This window comes from Aotus nancymaae, unplaced genomic scaffold (assembly GCF_030222135.1).
Source record: "Aotus nancymaae isolate 86718 unplaced genomic scaffold, 86718_ANA_hifiasm-v0.15.2.pri h1tg000025l, whole genome shotgun sequence".
NCBI lineage: Eukaryota > Metazoa > Chordata > Mammalia > Primates > Aotidae > Aotus > Aotus nancymaae.
This window is the reverse complement of record NW_026988438.1, coordinates 40,516,404-40,533,478: the sequence shown is the minus strand read 5'-3', so window position 1 is coordinate 40,533,478 and position 17,075 is coordinate 40,516,404. Positions and strand designations below refer to the sequence as shown.

The 17,075-nt window shown below is 35.2% G+C and overlaps 1 protein-coding gene across 1 annotated transcript; it reads right to left on the bottom strand.

Moving 5' to 3' along the window:
* Nucleotides 1-2,757: 2,757 nt before the first annotated feature.
* POLR1F (RNA polymerase I subunit F) lies at nt 2,758-16,756 on the bottom strand. The gene is made up of 4 exons (XM_012437619.2): nt 16,467-16,756; nt 12,483-12,624; nt 8,300-8,508; nt 2,758-7,007 (listed from the first exon to the last, which is right to left on the bottom strand). Exons 1-4 carry the CDS (start codon nt 16,718-16,720, stop codon nt 6,596-6,598), a joined length of 1,017 nt encoding a protein of 338 aa, XP_012293042.1. The 5' UTR covers nt 16,721-16,756; the 3' UTR covers nt 2,758-6,595.
* Between the last annotated feature and the right edge of the window lie 319 nt (nt 16,757-17,075).

The window sequence follows — 17,075 nt, the reverse complement described above, 5'->3', positions numbered from 1 at the left end:
AGAAATTTTAACAATACCCTTTTAAATAAATCTTGGGTCAAAGAAAAATTCAAAGGCAAAATTTCAGAGTATCTAGAAACAATGAACACACTACACACCAAAACCTAGAGCACACATACAAGACTGAAAGCAGAGAGAAAGACTGAGTCAAACGCTTCCATTAGTAAATGAGAAAGTTTGAAATGAAATAGGACCTAAGAATTTAACAAGAAGGCAGCATGGGGGGGAACCCAAAAAAATTAAAAAAAAAAAAAAGATTTAGTAAGAGAATGAATGAAAAAATTAAAATGGGCAAATCTGGTAAATAAAAGTAGTAGTTATTTGAGAGAACCAATAAAATAAACAAACCTTTGGCATGTCTGGCCAGATAGAATGTAAGTATATGAAATCAATTTCTTTTTTGTATGTAAGTATGAACTAGTTAGGAAATGTAACAAAAAAAAGTTATTAAAAAAAGCAAGAAATGCTATACAATTTCTGGAAATAAACTTGATATATGAAAGCCTTTAATAGACAAAACCTTAGTGCGACTGAAGGATGCAACAGACTTATATAAATAAAGAGACTGAACATGCTTTTTGTCTAAGAAAACCATTGTACATTCAATTGTCTTTCAATTATCTGTCAATTAGGTGCAATTCCAATCAAAATCCCAAAAAGCATCGTCTTCTAGCTCTGACAAAATTAATTTTTAAGTATATCCAGAAGACTATATGCAACAGAACTAGATATCAAAATGTACAATAAGACTATGCTTACTAGTTTTCTATGGCTGTATGACAATTACCACAGATTTAACACTTGAAGCAACACCCATTCAGTAGTTCACAAGTCTGTCACTCAGAAATCTGACAAGGTGTGGGTGAATTCTCTGCTCAGGATTTTATGACTGAAATCAAGGTATTACCTGAACTCTCATGTGGATCTGGATAAAAATCTGCTCCTGGACTAATTCTTAGCATTGGCAGATTTCAGTTCCTTGTGGATGTAGTACTGAGGTCCATCTTCCTGCTGGCTATTGGCCAAGACTAGCTCTCAGCTCCTCAAGCCCTTGCCATATGATCCCTTACATCAAATTCTTCCCATGTTTGAATCTCTCACTCTCTTCTACCACCAGCTGAATTTTAAAGGGCTTAGTGATTAGGTTAGGCCCACCCAGATCACCTCCCTTTCTTAAAGCCCATTATGCCATATACTATTATCCTGGAGGTAAAATTCATCATTGTTAGTCCTGAGGATTAGGGTGAGAAATCTTAGGAGCCCTGAAATAATTCTGCTTAAGTTAGTGTAATAAACAGCTTGGTGCTGTTTCAGAATATGTAAGTACAACAGAAGATAAGCAGGATCATTTATAGTATGTGGAATACAGTAAAAGCTAAGATAGCTCTTCAATAAAGTATGGGCTAATTAATAGTTTGGGAACATATTTTGGAAAGAAACAACTTTCTGCATCAAACCACATTTCAACTTCTGAGAGACTAAAATTTTAAATGTAAAAAGTAAAATGATAAAATTACTAGAAGAAAACATACATATCTTATAAACCTGGAATGAAAAATGCCTTTATAAGAACAGTGTTTGATAAAACTCAGACAAAAGTGATTATTGATTACATAAAATAAACATTTCTGAACAACAAATGAAGTTAAAATATAAATGACAAATTACAAAAATTGTTTAAATATGAATAACAGTAACAATATTATGATCTTTAGTATGTGTCATCCTTAACAATAAAACCTTATCATCCTTAATATGTAACTCTTAAGATGAGTAATAAATGGAAAAGAAATCCAACAAGAATGATCAAAGGACATAAAAATAAATTCACAAGAAACAAATGCATGGACAATAAAAATACAAAAATAGTCATTAATAACCAAACAAATATAAATTGCAAAACAGAACATTTTCATTTTTCAGATTTTCAAAAATTAAAATGATTGGTAACCCTCCATATCTGCAAAGTTGCCAACCACGAATTGTTGATAGGATTGGAGATTGATACAACTTTCCTGAAAGACAATCTAACAATTGATATTAAAAAGTAAACTGCTTATCCCCTTTAATAATTGCAATTCCATTTCTAGGATTCTAGATAAGGCAAATAAAGACGTAAATACACACATGCTCCATGCATGTGCAGAGGGAAAATAGAAACAACCTAAATATCCACCATTAGGAAGTAGAACACTTCAATTGTACACTGAAATTCTGTAAACATTAAAAATAGGAAGATCTCTGTATATTCACACAGGCAGATACTTACTATCAAATAAAAGAAGGTAGGCCCAAAAAGCACAGGTAGTTTGATTCCATGTTTGCCTTTAATTATGGTATTTTAAAATTCACTACTTAAAAATCTCTAAAACTGCACATAGAACTGACAATAGTGGTTATTTCTGGAAGCAGAATTGTCAAGTGGGTGTGTGTGGTGTGGGGAGGAATAGGGAGAGATCCATGACTGGTAGAGTGGGAGGTTGTATATACTTTTATGATTTGAATTTTTAAAATATACTGATTTTGTAACATAAAACATCTACTTTTTGGGGAAAAAAGGCAAGATGACCCATGTGGTTAATATATAAAACAAGTTAAAGGATCAAATTTCTGTCATTTCTAAGTATTCTATCTCTGATACACTAAAGTGATAAAAGTACTTGAAAACCACATTATGTATAGGCAAAGAAAAAAAAAGAATGCATTTATTGAAACAAATGAAAACGTTAATAACATCACGTCAGAGGCAAAGTGATTCCATTTGAAACTGTGCTTTTTATTTATCAATTCAAAAGTATCTATTGATACTTTCATTATACAAAGGATTCAGTGTTAAACACTTAGATATAATTAAGGCATAATTCCAGTCCTCAGGAAACGTATTTGGTCAAGACAAATTTGATCAAGAGACAAGCTTTACAAATAAGTAAACAGTTTGCAATAATGCAGAGTGTTACAAGTAGAAAAATATTTATTAAAGAAAAATAAGAATTATGGTTATGAAGCATGCACATTTAGTCTCGTCTGGAAAAAGTTTATGTACAAGGTGGTGCATGAGGTCTTTTATATTAGATAACTTCTTAGTTCTCTGTCAGGTTCTCCAACTGGAATGACACAGCCAGTTTTCCTTCTCCAAGGGTCAAAATGCTGCTAATCCAACAACTACCACTAAGCATAAAGCATTAAACATTCATTGTCACTTGTACTTATCATTTACACTTAGTTGTGTATCTTATAGACAAAATGGTAAGGCCTTAAGAGCAGAAACTGCTTAAGTCATCTCTGTATCACTGGTGACTAGTGAGGTGTCTTACCCAGTGAAATAGGTGAGTGATAGGAATTGGAGAGAAGGTAAGGATCTAGGCTAGGCTAGAGGGGTTATATAAGCAAATCCCAAGATAGAAAAGATAAAGCCTAGGTTAGTGCAGCATCTGACAAATGTTTTGAAGAATATATGGTAGACACCATCATCAGTCTTTTTGGGTCAGAAAAGCAAACAAAAAAACAACAAAGTAACTATATTCTAGGAAAGACAAATAGCCAGATCTCACTTTTCGAAACTACTCATATTGTAAAAAGATAGGAACAAATCTAGTTTCAAGTTCAACATGCTGCAAAACACAACTGGCGGAAGTATCATTTGAAGCAAAAGTAATGTGTGAACTTGCTTATTTTGCTAAGCCACAATGCATTTCTCCAGGAATAGTATAAATTTGACATCTTTCCTGATGTTTATGGCAAAGGAGTTTAGAATTGTTTCACTAAAAATTAAATTTCCATATTGCCAAACATGACAGTCCACTCAAATTTTAAAATGTGAAGGGAATATTTATTAAACATTTTTTGGGTATGCCACTATCGTAAATCCTGGTAATATGATATAGCTTATTTCAAACTTTTTTCAACTCATACTTCCTTTAAGATAGCACTGACCAAAAGAAAGTTAATATAAGCTTTATGTACAATTTTTAAACTTTTTGTAGAAAAATAAACTGAGGAAGGCTAAACTTGTTTTATTTAACCCATTATATGAAATAATACTGATTTTGCCAATATAAAAACTGAGATAGCTTACATTTCTTTGTATATCTTCAAAATCTGGTATGTATTTTATACTGGCAGCACATCTCAATTTGGATGAGCTACATTTCCAGGGCTCAATACTCACATGAATCTCAACTGTAATTGGCCTGCATCCTTCCATTGTCTACCACATCTACTTGTTGACAACTGTGAACATCTGCCACTCTGCCAATTCTATATCCTATCATTATAAATTCAGATTAAGATATGCCACTAGCAGAATTCATTCATTACCAAATATTAAACTGTGAGACCAGCACTACGTCTGGTACTAAATAAATGGCAACACAAATGCTGACATGGGAGGGAGTTCAACCATTCATCTATTTGCAAATACACAGGCTAACATTGAGTGGACAATTTTCCCCTTTTTTTCGTATCACTTAACATAATTATTAATTTTCTTACTTATTGTGTGTACATGCACAACTGTTCTCTTATGACATGCCACAAGGGAAGGAACTACATCTATCTTGTTTACCATTATATCCCTGGGCTGTGGAAGAATGTGTTGTAGAAAGTAGATGGTCAAGTGTGTAGAAAATGAATGAATATGGTCATGCATTGATTATCAGCTTCAACCAGCTTGTCATTTCATTACTCTTTGTCAGTTAGTCAAGAGACATTCCATGTTTTCTCAATGAAAGCAGTGAACAGAACAACTGTTTTCTCTTCAGCACAATATCTAACAGCCAACAAATGCGACCTAATTAAACTGAACAGCTTCTCCACAGCAAAAGAAACTATCATCAGAATGAACAGGCAACCTACAAATGGAGAAAACTTTTGCAATCTATCCATCTGACAAAGGGCTAATACCCAGAATCTATAACAAACTTAAACAAATTTACAAGAAAAAAACAAACAACCCCATTAAAAAGTGGGCGAAGGATATGAAAAGACACTTCTCAAAAGAAGATATTTATGCGGCCAACAAACATATGAAAAAAAGCTCATCATCACTGGTCATTAGAGAAATGCAAATCAAAACCACAATAAGATATCATTTCATGCCAGTTAGAATGGTGATCATTAAAAAGTCAGGAAACAAGATGCTGGAGAGGATGTGGAAAAATAGGAACCATTGTTGGTGGGAGTGTAAATTCGTTCAACCATTGTGGAAGACAATGTGGTGATTCCTCAAGGATCTAGAAATAAAAATACCATTTGACCCAGCAATCCCATTACTGGGTATATACCAAAAAAATTATAAATCATTCTGTTAAAAAGACACATGCAGACATATGTTTACTGCAGCACTGTTAACAATAGCAAAGACTTGGAATCAACTCAAATGCCCATCAATGATAGACTGGATAAATAAAATGTGGCACATATCCACCATGGAATACTATGCAGCCATAAAAAGGGATGAGTTCATGTCCTTTGCAGGGACATGGATTAAGCTAGAAGCCACCATTCTCAGCAAACTAACACAAGAACAGAAAACCGAACACTATATATTCTCACTTGTAAGTGGGAGTTGAACAATGAGAAAACATGGACACAGGGAGGGGAAACATCATGCACCGGAGCCTGTCAGGGGTTGGGGGATAGGGGAGGGATCGCATTAGGAGAAATATCTAAGGTAGATGATGGGTTGATGGCTGCAGCAAACCACTATGGCACATATGCCTATGGAACAAACCTGCACGTTCTATACAAGTATCTCAGAACTTAACATATATACACACACACACACACACACACACACACATATATATAAAGTAATTTGAAATTTCCCACTAGTCAGAATTACATTTATCCTGTCTTCATTAGATTCTGCTCCAACACACAACAAAATTAGAATGGCTGAGGCACAAATGAACAAGTACAAGAAGACAGTCCTTTCCATCAACCTCTCAGATTTAAAAAAGAAAACAAGGACACACATGCACCTGGAAGAAAAGAATAATGAATAGCATTTACCACCAGGCAGTCAGTACTGGCATGGATTTTAAGAGCTGTGAAGACTTCAGAAACTTCTTTGGCAAACCGTTTTATGTTAAACAATAGAAATACTGTAGAAGCCATGATGAAGGAAAACCTAAAACTAGTTAATGTCCTGAGTTTTAAAAAAAGCAATATAAAACAGCATGTAATAAGGTGAAACCTATTACACACACACACAATCAAATAAAAACTCTAACTCATTCTTTAGTAATATAATATTGTATTACAAAGTCCTCTTGCTAGTCTTGAGACTGTAGATACTGTAGAAATAATTTTATGTAGAGTGCAGAACCTGGAAGAATATGAGAGTCGACAGTAAGAGCAGCTTTTTATTTTGTATAAAATGGCACTTTAACAATACTGGTCTTCCCCAAATTAATGTACAGTCAGTTTTATCATTTTAAGCACATCAAGCTGCCTCCAACTTATTTTCTCTTTTGTAAACTACTGGTATGCTTAAGCATTTCATATCACTCAATCACTCAAAACATTTATTCATCAATTGTATGTATATCTCTCTTTGAAAAACTGAATCATATTTAAAATACACTAAAGAAAATTACTTTTCCTTTTTTTTTTTTGGTGAGCATTTCAAAGGTGGGGTAAATTCAGCCTCTTCACTGTGTTTTCTTTTCTTTTTTTTCTTTTTATGGTCACTTTGGTAACCACTGGAGTCACTGCCTTGGAAACTACGGTCCTGGTCCTGATCTTCCTGGTGCTTTTTCTTCTTCTTCTTCTTTTTCTTTGGCTCCTCCTCCCAGAGGTCATTCACATTATTAGTATTCTGCAGGGCTGACTCTTCCACTGGAGTGTCATCTGCAAAATCTGCTATCTTGGCGGTACCACTGTCCACTTCACATGTCTCTGGGTCTTTCTTCTTTTTCTTTTTCTTCTTAGTAGGTTTTTCAGCAGCTTCCTCGGTGCCATTTTCTATAATTTCTTCAGAAACTTCAGAGTGCTTGAATTGTAAACTATAAATTAACAGTTAAAAAAATTTAACAGAGCAATAAGCAAAAAACATTTAAATAAGAAAATGAGATCAATATATTCTAACAGGCTAAGATTTTCTAAATAATGACAGCAGTACAAGATACATAACCAAGGCATAAATTCCAAATATTCTATCCTGTTATCCTTCAACCCACTAAAATATATACGGGCTGCTGAATGTTAAATTGAAAAATGTTAAATTTAACATTAAATGTTAAAATCTTTCTTTATGAAGAACTTCTCCCAGACCCTTTCCACACATAAAAATGACATAAAAATCTTGTCAAAACATGTCTTCCAAGTTTTGCGTTGTTTCAGAAGAATCTGATCACTGAACATTAAACATCACAATACTTAGGCTTATTAACCAAACCACTGACATCTCATAGAAAATATGCTCCTGTATGTACCAAAGCAATGGAGTTTCCAGTCTATTTTAATCCTCTTTCAAACAGTAGTCTATTGTTTACTCAGCTGATACTAAGACAGTGTTACTTAAACATTGTGAATTATTTTATATTACTAAAATAAAACATGGATCAATGAAGTAGTTCTCCCTCCAGAACTTCAGTCTTACACGGTAGCACGAGGCATATGTACCTAAGCAATACCAATGACATAACTTTAGCAATTCAGTTCCTCAGTCACACTAGTCAGTCACATTTCAATGCTTAATAGTGAGGCTACTGTATTATGCATATATACTATATTTTTGTCATCAAAGAAATTGTACAGCTGTTCCAGAACTTCAACCCACACGCTTGTAATTTAAAGGCAAAATCTAGAAAAAATTATTAGCAAAAGCAGCATTCTAAGAGTTATCTCTCTTCTTCTTCCTTTAAACTTGACTCCCACGGAACCAAGTTCAAGATCAGAGTTTCTTATAATAATTTCAATGCAGAATACAGAAATTAAAATATCTAACACAGATGACAATAATCAACACTCTTTTGTGTGTAAAAACAAAGCAAGCCAATAGCTTCAAGTTTAGAGACAGAATTAAAAAAAGAGTTAACAACAAAATAGAAAACACTCAGCAAAACTGGGCTATTAAATATTAAAATACAGACCAGCTAGCTAGACAGAGTTTTAGAATATTTATTTGATGCACTGTTACAGATTACTTAAACATACTGTTTATATTGACTTTATGGTTTGAAACCATGACTATTCCTATAAACAGGTATTTTTAAAGAGGGGTTATGTTCTCTAAATTCAGAATTAAATGGAAATTACTAAGTACCTAATGGTAATTATGTAATGATAAACTAACCTTGCAATATTTAGTTTTCCCCGAATGCAGAATACTCCAGCAGTATCTGAGTCTAAACGAAATACTTCAAATTCCAGTTCATCACCCATGTTTATCTGCATGGTTTGCCACTGCTCAGCTGACAACTGCTCAGGTTTAGGAATGGAGGCATTGAAACAGCCATGTACTAAACAGCCAATGTGGCTAGAAGACACTTTATTAACTATACCCTGGGAAGAAGAAGGAAGAAACAGCATAACATAAAGAACAGATCCACAAAGTTAAAAGGTGAACCAGAGTCTACAAACTTCAAATAATCTTCAAAGAGCAAACATCAAATTAATGGTCTACTATGGAAAAGGTTTACCTCAATTAAAACTTAACACGTCATGTCAAAACATCACTTTAGAATACCATCGGGTTTTGAGAAAGCTCAACTTAAGTAATTGCAAATTAATTAATTACTGTCTAATTAATTACTGTCTAAAAAATTAATTACTGTCTAACTGTGCACATAATTGTCTAACTGATTTAACTAACCTGCCCCCATCCCCTTTCTTGGATGGGGATCCAAGAAAAAAAACCACCTAATCTCCCCACTGCAGGATTCCTTAGGAAGGAGATTATTACTCTTTAGCTACATTGAAACCAAGCAGAAAATACTCTCATATAGCCTATAAAAAGATCTCATATGTGTTTTATAACTGGGATCCATGTTATGTTTCCATAAAGACACCAAATTTCAAACCTTAAAAATGCATTATTTAATTATTTAATTTAGCATGATGCAAGCATTCCATTAGAAGACAGTTTATCCTTTACATGTAAACATTGACTATGGCTATTTTTGGCTAAATCACAAAAGTATTATTAGAAGCTTTAAAGCTAAAATAAAAGTATGTGCTATATGATTTTAAGATGAGACTTTGAATAAAACATTTTTCTTCTCAGGGTCAATATACACAAAGCATATGCATGAGACCTTGCAATATTAAAAAATCACATTTTCTGAATTATAGAACTGCAAATAATACTGACTTGTCTACAATGCTGTTTAAAATTAGCAACCTTTTACACAAGTGACAGAATAAAGCTTCCCTATTTGTCATGATCAGAAGTCTCAGTGCTCCCAATGGTAGTTTCCAGATGGTCTAGATAAACAAACTGGTACATCCTTAAAATAAAAGTTTATTCAGTAATAAAGATAAATAGGTTCTTAACATAAGAAGACATGGAGGAACCTTAAATGCATATTGCTAAGTGAAAGAAATCAATTTGAAAAGGATACATACTCTATTATTCTTTTTTTAAAAGGCAAAACTATGCAGACAGTAAAAAGATCAGTGGTTGCCAGGGATTAGAGAGGATGGATGGAGGGAAGGAGGGAGAAATGAGTAGATAGAGCACAGGGGAGTTTTAGGAGAGAAAATCTATTCTGTATGATCCTATAATGGTAGATAAGTGCCATGATACTTTTGTGGAAACCCATAGAATGTAGAACACAAAGACTGAACTCTAATGTAAACTACAGACTTTACTTGATAATAATGTTATCAATATTGGCACAAAAATTGTAACAAATGCACCATAATGCAACATAATGTTAATAATAGGGGAAAATGCATATTTGGGGAAGGGGTGGTTATATGGGAACTCTATACTTTCCATTCCATTTTTCTGTAAACCTAAAACTGCTGTTAAAAATATATCAATTTTAGAAAATAAATGAAAGAAAAGCCTTTTTAATATATGAATCTACAACCATGGGAAAGCTACAAGAAGAAGAGAGTGAATCTCAAGGCCTACCTTACACTACACACAAAAATTATTTGAGAATCATCACAGACCTAAATGGAAAAGCTAAAACTAAAAGCTTGTAGAAGTTGACAGAAGAATATCTGCATAACCTTTAGGTGGACAAATTTCTTTGATAGGATCCAGAAAGCAATAGTCATAAAAATACAAAATGATAAATTGGACCTCATCAAAATTAAAAGTACCTGTTTATCAAATAATATCATTAAAACTTAACAGACAAGTCACAGACTGAAAGAAAATATTCAAAATATTTATCTGAAAAGAATTTGTTTTAAGACGAAAAGGAACTGCTACGACTCAATAATAAAAATACAAAAACCTTATTAAAAATGGGCAAAATACTTGAACAGGCCCTTCTTATTGAAATATGTGAAAACCTGCTCATGAGGGAAATGGAAATGCAAATGAAAACCATAATGAGATACCACTATATGCCTATCAGTAAAATTAAGAGGCAACAGCAAATGTTAATAAGGAAACAGTGAATGGAAGTGTTGAATGGGAAATTAGTCTGACAATGTTTTTATATAAACACCCTGTGACCTAGCTCTTCTACTTCTAGTTATTTACTTAAGAAAAATAAAAATGTATGTTTTCACTTATGTATATGCACACATATCTGAAAATATATGTTTTCAATAGCTTTGTTCATAAAAGCCCTAGCCTAGAATCAATCCATCATTGAAGACAGATAATCACATTGTGATATAATCATATAATTGAATACCATGAGCAATAAAAAGGAACAAACCAGCAATACACACAACAGCATGGATGAAACTCAAAAATGTGCTGATCAAAAGGCAGATTTCAAGAGTGTATAATGAATAATTCCATTAACATGGAATTATAGAATAAGCAAAACTGACTTACAATAAAAGCATAAGAGTAATTACATCTGGAATAAAAAGAGGGAATTGGGCCAGGAAAGGGCATGAAGGTCCTTTCTAATGAGATAGAATGGTATATGGACCTGATAAAATTCACTGAACTGAACAATATGATCTGTACATTTTATAATATGTAAATTTTATCTGGCCAAATATTATCAATAATATTTAAAGGAAAACTGGGTAGTCGAAAATATTTGAGGACTGGATCATGTAGTAGGTAGAATAAAAGGAACACTTTTCATTTCATACTTTCTATACAATCTGTTATCTCCATGTACATGCACATGTGTTATTTCCGTGTGTGTGTGTGTTTGTGTATGTGTATTTTTAGCAACAGGGTCCCACTGTTGCCCAGCCTGGAATGCACTGGCACAATGATAGCGCACTGTAGCCTTGAACTCCTGGGCGCAAGCGATCCTCCTACCCCGGTCTCCTGAGTAGCTGGGACTACAGATGCATGCCACCATCTGGCTAATTTTTTATTTTGTGTAGAGACGAGGTCTTACTATGTTGCCCAGGTTGGTCTTGACCTCCTGGTCTCAAGTGATCTTCCTGCCTCAGCTTCCCAAAATGCTGTGACTATAGGTGTGCTGTGCCTGGCCTACATGTTTATATTTAAAATATAATTTACACAAAGCAGATGAAAGTTAAGTTTGTTAATTTCCAAATACAAACCTGTCAACTTTAGTAGTCCAGTTATAAGATTCCAGTTTAATAGGCAAAGGATACTATTTATATTAATTTGATATTGAAAAATGAAAAAAATTAGAAGTCCTTTGTGGGTTTTGTCATGGTTAAACTGATCTATATTTTTATTAACAGCATCAAGGGTTAGTTAACAGTTCTGATCTATTAGATTAAACAATTCCTATACAAATTTATCAACTAAAGAAAAGAACATACACACAAATATACATATGAACATGTGAATACACACATACAAACAGAACTACTGGAGGAAGAGAGGGAAAAGTAAAGAGTAAAAAAGGATATATCTCAGCAGATTTCATATCAATATCTGCATTTCCAGTTTATGAAAAACTGGAAGACCTTTCCCACAGAGGTTCCACTTCCAAGGCACAGACTGGCTGCCCTGTCCTCTAACATTCATACATTTTCATTACTGCCTAGTCCATTTGAATTTCTGTTTCATATACTGCTATATTCTTTGAATCCTTTATAAAGAAATGGTATTTGTCTAGAATTGAGAACTTTTGAAATAATAATAATTGATTTTTTTCCCTTAAAATCACTCTACTACTATGAAAAGAATAAAGTGTATGGTACATATATTCTGTGCATGCATGTGTTTTAGGAGAGTGTTTAAAAACTTACCTAGGTTTGAATGATACAAATTAATTTTTCCTTAAAAATAGTATTTATTTACTCACAATAGGAATTTGAGTCGAAAGGTATATTCCATCTCTTAAAATGTTCCAAGCTGCATAATTATCTAATTATAAAAAGAAAGCTAGAAAAAATGATAAACATACCATAAGCTTTTGTCCTGGTTCAGGGGAAAAAATAACAAAATCGGCTTCGATGTTAAGATGAATGTGTCCTTGATCATCATAAATATCTCCCAGTTCTCCCACAACTTTGATGTTATCATATGCAATAGGGACACCTAAAAGGCTGTAAGAAGAAAAAGTTGATAATAGTATCTTTTATCCTCTTTTATTTATTTGTGTTTTTTTGGAGACAGGGTCTTGCTCTGTTGCCCAGGCTAGGGTGCAGTGACATGAAAAAGGCTCACTGCAGCTTCAATCTCCTGGGCTCAAGTGATCCTCCTGCCTCAGCCTCCCAAAGTGCTCAGATTATAGGTGCGCACCACTGCACTCTTTCAAACCAGGTCATTTTCATACTTATTATGCTAAGAGTCCAAAACTTATACATCTTCTAAGTACACCACCCATGTCAAAAACAATAGTATATGATTAGTCTGTAATAACTTTATTAGTCCCATTCACAAATGGATTCTGATGTGTTGGCTAAGTTAAAATGATGATTCAAGATACTCAGAAACAAAATGTCCAATTAATGCATGAGCAGTAAATCAATGCTTCTTCTCTTGCTAAGTCATTCTTTCTATCCTATTTGAATTCTTCAAGTCATGCTAGGATAGAAAGAATGGGACTTAGCAAGAAAAACGTGTATTTTGTGAGCATGACTGAGTAAGAGGCAATTTTAATATTATAAACCATTACTGAATTTCAGTACTTAACAGCATATAGCAAGGGAAGCATTACAGTTAAAGTCAAAGCCCCTGAATGTTAAAATCAATGACTTAATAGGGAAAATCCCAGGCTTCAACTGTTGCTAATAAAAGCAAATGTTAATACAACTACATTATTTATGAACTAACATTTTAGTCTACAAATTTAATAGTCAGGATTAAGGGATAACTATTAAGGAGAAAGACTTAGTGGTGGGAGGCAGAGGGTGCAGTGAGTAGAGATCTCGCCACTGCCCTGCAGCCTGGACATTAGAGGGAGACTCCATCTCAAACAAATGAATAAAAAACAACAAAACAAACAAATAAACAAAACCTGGTGGCTTCATTACCATACCACTACTTGTTAGAGAAAACTTCCCTGACTCCCCTAGGCAAAGTTGAAATCACTCCTCTACTCCTATAGGACAACTTTTTCACTGTTCTTAACCTAATTGTATTGAACCTATCTGTAGTTACGTTTGAATTTCACACGACTCTAAGGCCTTTGATGGCAGATTTTTTGTTAAACTCAATTAAACTTCTAATACAATTTACATAAAATAAGGGAAATAATTTATCCCTAATAGATATTATTTAGTAAAACAGCCAGAAGCCACAGAAAATAAACTTTAAGAACTACCAAATTAGGAAAATCCTAACTGAGAGAATTACTTGGGAAAGCAATCTTCTGAGGTTTTAAGTTCTGCATGTGGTATTCCTAAGATGGAACCATCCTATCACTAAGACAATGTTAGGGACACAGAAAATAGAGTTAGAGAATAGGAAGAAAAAGTAACTGTCACACTAGACAGGAAAACAAAAATTAAGACTTTATTTCCCCTAATCAAATCTCTCAACTATCAGAGAGTGATTCTCAAGTGGAAGGAGGACTGTGGTCCCCTGTGGGGTGTGGTGGAGGGGAGGCATTTGGAAAATTTTGATACTATTCATGGTTATCATAATCTTTGCAGAAGCCAGGGAAGCAAAGAGTCTGCCATGTACAGGACTGTCCTGTACAATGAGGAAATATTAATAGCTCTGACTTTGGAATAAAGGGACAAATCTGTTTACAAACAGCTAGGCACATAATTTAACTCTTAAAAAACATAAACACAAAGTCATCTTTGCATAGTTTTAATATATTTTAAAATTATCAGGAATTCAGCAATATATAAATTCAAGGGAGATTTTATTAAAAGTCATCAGATATGTGAACACAGGCACCCAACACTATAAATTTTTTCCTCTTTCACTTTTGTTTTTCAGATGCCATCCTAAATGGGTATCAGGGCAAGGTGGTAGCCTCATTTTAGTTCTTCAGTAATATATATTCAATGTTTTGTCCCTTATTAGCAAAGCATAGTTCAAAGCGTGGTGCCTGATTTGCACCTGAATAAACAGGAGTCTTCAGCATACCCAAGTAATGTGGAAGGAATGGTGTCCAGATCTGTTCAGAGCCACTCTGGGTGACTTTCCCCTAGCCTGTCAAGTGCAGGCAATACTGGTGACAGAAAACAAAATAGTTGCTTGTGTTTCCAGATGTTATGACCACTTTGTATATTCTTATATCTCTCAAAACCATCCCCTCTAATCATTTTCTCTTAGACAATTATAACATTATCTTAATTCGTCTCCTTGTCCACTTTCTCACCCTATTTGGTAGCTAACCATTAAGGCTACTAAGTGCTGTTTCTTAAAGTGCAAATCTGATATGCCAGGATTGCAAACATGTGCTACTTTCTCAAAAGTGTGTGAAGTCTCAGAGTTAAAGGGTATTGAGAGGATGAAGCACTAACCCTGCCTAAGAAAACAGAAACACAAAAGGAAAAACAACCCCACCTTTCACCCCCAAAAACCAAAAACTGGCAATGGCAGGAAGGGAAAAGCAAAATGGCCATCCTCTCTGAGTCATTTTTGACCCTCTGCCCTTCTCTCCAGTGACTTCCAATGCCTTTCCCCTGACATAAACCTTATTCTACTTATATAATAGATACAGCTCTCTAGGCAAAGCATACCAGTTCACATCCAGTATCCGTTTGTTTATGCCACTCTCTTTGCCTGGAATACAATCATGTGAAATTATCCTTTTCCATCAAGTTGTTCTCAAAGGTCCCAAGGTCCAAATTCAACACTCCTTATCTTATTAGATTTCTGTCAAATTTTAACACTTCACTATTTATTGGCTTGAATCTGTATCTCTACTACAGCTTACAGCTCCTTGAGACAAGGATTTTATTTTTCGTTTGTCTTTATACCTCAAGTTCTCGGTATATAATATAAACGTACAAGAACTGTGTGTTGGTGCTTGGCAGAAGCTGTATATTCTAGACATGCTTGATTATTAACCTGTGTGTGTAGGTCCAGGATCCCTTAAGAAAGTGGTAAAAGCTTTGGATACCAGTGCCCAAGGAACTTCACATGGGAATTCCTGAAGGGCAATCATGAATTCCTAGGAAATCCATTCACTCTAGTTTTAGAACCCTCCCTTTTGAACCAAAGTTTAGTCCAGAGGAATACTAAAGCACATGCCCGCACCCCCTCCACACACATACGTCTGCATTTCTGAGTTTTCAAGTTGTTTTTGAATACTGTAATATAAATGAATACGTTTTGGGTTTTTCTCTCCCAAAAGCAACAGGCTTACTAGTTCGATTGCATAAATCGTATTAACAACAACAAAAAAAAAACAACAACAAACACTAAACTAATGGCATTTTCATCATCCCCAGATCAGATCCAAGACAACCTGGGGAAATTACTAGAGCAAAATCCTACAAAAACGTGCTTCATGTTTTACAAGTAGAACAGTTGTATTAATGCTTCATGTGCAATCTTCTATGGAATGAGAATCTACTTAAGCACTGCAAACCAAATTTTTATTGTCAAATGAGAAAACATCATCCGGAAGGGGATAAATGAAACGTTGAATGCCATACAGAACGGGACCTACTAGGTCTCCAGACCCCTGCTCTGTTCCTAACTCCACCATCAGGGATCTGGAGGGATAATCTCCACTTCCTCTGCCCACACCTGAACTTCACCTTTAAGTTTTCTTCCCTATCTATGAAAGGGACCCTGTATAGATCTTTACCAGAGCGGTACTGGACTTGAGGGACTGATCGCGACTCTAGAATTCCACGGGGCTAAGCTCTGGGGGGCAGTGCGACCTTTACCATTTCCCCCTTTTCTGCTATGTCATGCGCACATCCACCTGCTGGTACTTCCCGTGCACAAAAGAAGGAACAGGCAAAGAGATCGGTACCTCTCAGAATAGCGCAGGAGCTCCGCATCCAGCTGCTCTCGAATGCCAGTGCGTTTCCTGTTAAGGTAGCGGGGCGACAGAGCGATGTGCCTTCGGTGCGGCCCGGCCACCAGGCATGAGTAGCGACTGTTCACCAGCGCACAAGCAGTGGCATAAGTCGGCAACTCTAGGCAAGGTAGGACGCCAGCCTGCCCTACCAGAGACCCATCAGAAGTCGCCTTTTGCCGCGGCGCCTCTGAACAACCCGCAGCCATGCTGCTTGTCAGGGTTCCCACGGCGCGCACCGTTGACGCAATCGCAATCGCCTGTCCCCGACGCTCTTTTACGTCACCAACTACCACGCCCCTAGGAATTTCCCCTCTTGACGCTGCATTACGCAGTCTGGCCAGCAGAGGGAAACAGCTTTTCCGCGCTTCGAAGAGGAGTTTCGAGCCTCAAGTATATATTGAACATGCGCGAAGCCAATCAACTGCTCTTTTGAGGGCTGGCAAGTGTGTGTTTTCCCACCGAAGCTTACTGGATTTACTAGGTAGCTTAAAAAGGGGGGTTCTCAGTTTGATAATTTCCAGTGGTAAGGTTGTTTAATACAATTTTACAAACTTGGACTGT